Here is a 6,663-nt window from a genome sequence, read left to right as displayed (position 1 = left end):
ATCATTTTCTACAATTCAACATCAGTATAAATAGACTAAGTTGAACTCAATGTACCCAGCTTCATTTATTCTATTAAAGTTAGATTACATCTTTATTTATATACTTTTTGACACCTTTCCCCATTTTTTTATAAAAAAAAATTATATGCTAACTGTGTCAATTTTTTAGAGTTGCTTAGGATTTGAATATTTTTTTTATAACATTTGCATTGGAGAAAAAATAAGATATTATATTTTGAGTTGATGTCTTAAATTTTGATAATAATTGCATCGGAGATACTATCACAACGAATTATCCTAATGATCCATTTGAAGACAAAATCTAAAATTAACCCACAAAATAATAAGAGAATTAAGGTACATTCTGTTTTCTACTGTGTAAAAAATAATCCTAGGTGAAAAGTTGAAGCTACAGTTTACAAGGTTATGATAAGGATTCAATACCCAATGTGATAAAGTAGTTGTACATGATGAAACAGTGAAAACGTTTGAAAATGTTAAGATGCGGATTTCCATTTTTATTGTCTTTTTAACTTTCACATCATCTCATCATCTCTCTCTTTCCATTCCATCTATATAGTATATATCCATCTCCACTCCACCAGGTTAGTTTGTACCAAAAAAAAAACAAACCTTTTTGTTTACCCAATAAGTTGGTCTCTTTAAGCCTAGTTGAGCTTTCCATTTTGGTTTTCATTTCTCTTCCCTAACTTCCACACCTACTTTCTTTCCATATGCAACACTTCCATTGAAGTTTCTGAAACCCTTTCTTCACTTCACTTATATATGGAAGCATTCGCTGCTGCTGCAATTCCCTTACCCTTTCCCTACACCATTCCTTGGATGGACAGCAGAATATGGAGAAAACTGCCACAGAAACTGCTTGAACGAGTCATTGCCTTTCTGCCTCCTCCTGCATTTTTCCGAGCTCGTGCTGTCTGCAAGAGATGGTATTCTCTCTTGTTTTCCAACCATTTTCTTCAACTTTACATCCACATTTCACCTCGCCGCCCTTGGTTTCTCTTCTTCAAGCACAAAACTCTCAAAAGCTATATTTACAGCTCAAATACTAATGCTCTAAATCGAACCAACTTCCAAGGTTACCTCTTTGATCCCTATGATTTTGTTTGGTATCAGACTTCATTTCCTCAGATTCCATCTGGGTTTTCTCCTGCTGCTTCTTCCGGCGGTTTAATCTGCTGGGTTTCAGACGATGCTGGTCCAAAAAGTCTCCTTCTTTCTAATCCTCTAATTGGGGGTTCTGTGTCTCAGTTGCCACTCACTTTAAGGCCTCGTCTCTTTCCTTCAATTGGGTTAGTTGTTGGGTTATCTTCCATTGATATATCAGTGGCTGGAGATGATCTAATTTCTCAGTATGCAGTTAAGAATATATCAACTGAAAGCTTTCATATTGATGCTGGAGGGTTTTATTCTCTTTGGGGTACTACTTCTTCTCTTCCTAGGCTTTGCAGCTTGGAATCAGGCGAAATGATTTTCGCGGGTGGGAAATTTTACTGTATGAATTACAACCCATATAGTGTTTTGGCTTATGAAATAACATCAAACAAGTGGCTGAAGATTCAAGCTCCAATGAGAAGGTTTCTAAGGTCTCCAAGCTTAGTGGAGAGTGAAGGGAAACTGATTCTGGTAGCAGCGGTGAAAAAGAGTAAACTAAATGTCCCAAAAACGTTGAGACTATGGAGCCTGCAAAGCTGTGGGAGAAGTTGGGCAGAGATAGAAAGGATGCCTCAGCAGCTTTATGTTCAATTCTCAGAGGTTGAAGATGGAAAAGGGTTTAACTGTGTTGGACATGGTGAGTTCATTATAATAATAATAAGAGAATCAGATAAGTGTCTGCTTTTTGATATTTGCAGGAAAAGATGGGAATGGATTCCACCATGTCCGTACGTTCATGGAAGTTTCAGCAATGGTGGAGAAGGAGAAGAAAGGGAGTTGCATGGTTTTGCTTATGACCCAAGGCTAGCTGTCCCTGTCACTGCTTTACTCGATCACTTTCAATCTTTCACTGGATTGGAATATTCTAGGGTTTAAGTTTCTGTTTTACCTTCTATTATATGTTATTTGGGTTTTCTTGTAATATTTGTAATCTCTTTTCTACTTCAATGTTACTCTTCTCTTCTGCTAATTAATTAGCAAAACTAAAGGTGTGATGAGATATATACGGTTGGGGAAGGGTCCTAAACCTTCGAAAGATTTCATTTATATATATATATATATAGAAGTGATACGGATTAATGTTGAGCTTGTTGATTTTAATTGTAAATCAACGAACGAGTTTCTTCTCAAGCCTGGGTTGAAGGAGTTAATCCCAAATGAAGTTTGATATCTTACTTTAATAGAGGTTTCAATAATTTGATTTCATAAAAGTTGTCTGTCTTACAAAGAAAGGAGACAAAGCAAAAGACCTAATACCTTCATTAGGAATATCAGTAATAAAGGAAAGACATGGGGCAGAAAGGGGATAAAATGGTATTTAGCATAATAAGGCTAAATGGCAAGACAATAATTTTAGGTTATGGAAAAACAGTAATTATAGGGAAAACAGTCAAATTAGCAGTCTTGTCCCTCTTGTTCAAAATTGCTTTTGACCTTGCCACACAGTTGTGGCATTCTTCAGCATCCAGCCTCATTCCTTCTTCGGAGCTCACTGGACGTGTGGGCAGTGGCACACACCGAGTGAAATGCATTGAAAAGTTCAAGGGGTTTCTGGCTTTGCCCACAAGGCGTGTACCCCTAGAGACATGCCGTTTGGGAAGAAAATTCCTTACAACTCATTTTGCTTTAGCTTCACACCACATGTGGCTACTGGCACACAGTGTGTGGGGCCCTTTTCCTTCACTCTTCATTTTCGTTTTTGAGATGTCCGCATCATTCTCTTGTTCTTGAAAAGATTTGGACCCCATGTCTACCATTGGACAAGAAATAGTGTGCTCCCCAACACGTGTTATCCACTTCGTACGCCCAAGAACTCTAGTGCCAATCTTAAACCCAATGGAACCACTCCCGATCACTAACAACTTACCAAGGCCCAAGGTGACGACTGAATAGAATATCTCATGAATTTGAGTCATAGAAACCTCGTGTTCATTTCTCCACCGAGGCTCTATGTCATTGTTCAAGGGTGATGGCGTATGCCTATAGAGACTGAACTCAACTTTGAAATCCTCCATGATCCCATCATGGTTTAGAGTCAACTGATTCCAGACTTTCAGACAGTCCCCCTTTTGGCTCGGCATATCGAGGTCGTTCTCAGCACACTTATCGACCCTCCTCATGAGGTGATGTTTTATAACTAGAACAAACAACTAATGTCTTCCCCATAAAGTTGTCATGGCTCGCAATTTAAGTGAGTGAACAAAATATACGAGTGTGGATATTACCCGATACGAGGCATGTCTGAACAATTGTTCGCTCGGGTTAGGGCCCATGTTCAGCTGACGAGGTAGCATGAGTGTAGATTTTATGGATCCATTTCCCGGAGTCAATGGGATGTGACGTGCCTTTCTCACTCCGTCAACACTAGCTTTACCTTGAAACATGCTACCCTTTGTCACCGGTCGAAGACTTGACAAATCATTGCATCCCCTTTCGATGTCGGTTCCCGAGTTGGACAAACAATCAAGACGACTGTCTTTTCCCCACTAGAAGAGCTCCTCAAAGGTGTAAAAATGTAATTGACTCCATCCTTGAATATGGTGTACATGTTGTCCCGTCCTGCATGTGAGGCATCCCAATCGAATTGTGAAGGCCTCCCTAAGAGCAAATGATACACATCCATCTCAACTACATCACACATCATCTTTATAGGCCCCGATGGAAATAAGAACCTTACATCAGTGAGTGACATTAAGCTTCTCCCCATCTTTGATCCAACCAACTCGATATTGATTCAGATGTGATTCGGGTAGCAAGCCAAATTTACTCAAACCGGTTTTACTAAGGATGTTCTATTGACTTCCCCCCAATAATGATCACTTCGCATTTCATGCCATAGATTAAGTACCGAGTTCCAAACAATTAGTTTCTCACATTATGCTCTTGTTCAATCGACATTAGCACCCTTTTCCCCACATAGACGCCTCGTTCATCCCCGGATGATCAACTCTCAATAGGTTCACAATACACCCCATCATCATCTTCCTCCTCACCTAACGTATTACCATGTTAGCGCTCTTTTGTTTTGAGCATTCATTCGACCTACGACCCAACTTGTTGCACCAAACGGATTTGAAGGGTGCCAGTTTTATATACGGATTGTTGTTCCAAAATGGAGATGGAACTCCCCTTACTTGCTTTCCATTTCCAACGGGTATTCTCCCGGTATTAGATTATTTGGTCCCACTAGCACTTGCAATTTGCTTCCTGCCATCTATGGGCTCTAAGTGTTCCCAAGTGGAAGTATTACCGTCTTCACCCATCCTTCTAGAGTGCTCTCGAATCCTTATGCTCGATCGGGACTCCGGCTTCAATGCCAAGTTCCGAGTATCTTGTACCCGATGACCATTTGTGTGCTAATTTTGTCTTGTATATTGTACCTCAAGCCCTTAAGATACTGTGAAGTCTTTTGGCTTTCGATTTCTGACAAATTTGCGCTTGCCGAAAGCATTAACAACTCCGATATGTATTGATGGATGCTCCTACTCCCTTGAGAACATCCACGGTAAGAACTATAAATATATTGCTCATAGTCAGGTGGTAGAAACCTCTCTCACAACATCGCTTTCGTCCGCAACCAATACCTTATCAGATCGCGTCCTTGTTTTCTTCTTTCTTCACTAACGTGATCCCATCAAACTGAGGCCCCGCCTTTTAGCCTATACGCAACCAAGAGGGCCTTCCTCTCATCTGATATTCCCACGTATTCAAAGAACCTCTCAACATCCGATAACCAATCAAGAAACCATTCTATATCAAGCGCACCCCCAAACGAACGCAAATCTATCTTCAACTTAAAGGCCTCGTGTCTATCAAAATTACCGGCATACCCGCCTCTAGCTTTCACATTCTCCATATACGGGGTTTCCCATCATATGCCCATGGCCAACCATACCAACATCATCATTAATACCCATATATCTAGCAATTCTATTAGGCTTAAAATCATCAAATGCACCTCCCTTAATATCACATTCAACATTGTGAATAACAACGTGGTTAGAATGCCTTACCTCGGGAGACCTAGGGCCTAAGTATGGGTGGACAATATTTCGCCTTTGGGATGGAGATTGTGGTGGGGTAGATTGTCGTTGGGGTTGAGTTTGAATAACCTCCTCTTGCTTCTGGTGAGGACCTCCAGCGGGTTGTGGATGGGTATTCCGCATTTCTAGCTTCAACTCCTCGAGAGAAACGACTACGTTCCTTATTCTTGTGTCATGCCTTTCATTTTACTCCATAAGGGCTTCTTTAAACCCTTTCATACAAGTTTCCATGTCTTCAAATCTTTTATCAATGGATTCAAATCTCCTATCAATGGATTCCATTGCTTCTTGTGGTAGAAGGGGTTGAACCATTGCCAAGAAGAAGTCTAGGAAGGAAAATGACTCAGCTCTGATACCAACAGATGTAGATTAATATTGAGCTTGTTGATTTTAATCTTTAAATCAACAAAATAGTTTCTTCCCAAGCCTAGCTTGAAGGAGTTAATCCCAAATGAAGGTTGATACATTGCTCCAACGGATGCTTGAATAATTTGATTTCATAACAATTGTCTTCATTACAAAGAAAGGAGGCTTATATACCTATCATAAACAAAGCAAAAGACCTAAGTACCTTAACTAGGGTTACAAGTAATGAAGGAAGGACATGGGTAGGAAGGAGATAAAGATGATAAATGGAATTTAGGATAATAAGCCTAAATTGTAAGATAGTAATTTCAGGTCATAGCAAACAGTAATTATAGGGAAAAACAGTTAAATTGGCCGTCTTGTCCCCTTTATTCGGAACTGGTTCTGAACCTTGCCACATGGCGTGTGGAGGTGTCACATGGCATGGGCCATCCTCAGCGCCCATCCTCACTTATTGTTTGGAGCTTATTCGACGTGTGGGAAGTGGCACACGCCGAGTGAAATGCATTAAAAAGTTCCAGGGGCTCATGGCCTTGCGCACACGGCTTGTGCCCCTGGTGACACGCCGTGTGGGAGGAAAATTCAGCACAACTCACTTTGCTTCAGCCTCACACGGCATGTGAGGTCCTTTCCCTTCACTCTTCATCTTCGTGTTGGAGATGTCTGCATCAAGAAGAAATCTACAGAAATTAGTTCAAAACAAAATTAAGTGATTAATCCCAGTGTTAAAACAAAATTAAGCAATCAGGGTCAAGTGTTATTATTGTTCAAATGGGTTACTCCTTTTTCCCATTTCTTGCTAATTGTTCAAGTTTGAGTTTCTATTTCGGCCAGTCATCGAAATCCATTCTCTATAGCAGTATGCTTAACGCCATCAGAATCGAAAGAGTTCGTCGCTTGGATAGAAAAATCAACTTCGACGAGTCACCCTCAGGCGCTCCATGTTATCTTTGCTATGTTGAAGCATTCAAGAAAGAAAAACAACAAAAATGGAGTTTCATCGAAGGAGATAAGAGAATTAGGAAAGACTTTGGTGTTATTTGGGGTGGACATCGTAGAGAGAGAAATGGAGTGTTTT

The 6,663-nt window shown here is 40.3% G+C and overlaps 1 protein-coding gene across 1 annotated transcript; it reads left to right on the top strand.

Moving 5' to 3' along the window:
* The first annotated feature begins 639 nt into the window (after positions 1-639).
* Positions 640-2,059, top strand: LOC136211362 (protein UNUSUAL FLORAL ORGANS-like). Its single transcript, XM_066002716.1, has one exon. It carries the CDS (start codon positions 787-789, stop codon positions 2,050-2,052), a length of 1,266 nt encoding a protein of 421 aa, XP_065858788.1. The 5' UTR covers positions 640-786; the 3' UTR covers positions 2,053-2,059.
* Positions 2,060-6,663: the final 4,604 nt, after the last annotated feature.

The sequence above is a fragment of the Euphorbia lathyris genome, chromosome 1 (genome assembly GCF_963576675.1).
Source record: "Euphorbia lathyris chromosome 1, ddEupLath1.1, whole genome shotgun sequence".
Classification (NCBI taxonomy): Eukaryota; Viridiplantae; Streptophyta; class Magnoliopsida; order Malpighiales; family Euphorbiaceae; genus Euphorbia; species Euphorbia lathyris.
The sequence above is the reverse complement of the archived record's forward strand: the minus strand, read 5'-3'. Positions and strand labels throughout refer to the sequence as shown.

Excerpts from the sequence above, each read along its gene's own strand:
- LOC136211362 (XM_066002716.1), top strand. The coding sequence starts at position 787 with ATGGAAGCATTCGCTGCTGCTGCAATTCCCTTACCCTTTCCCTACACC.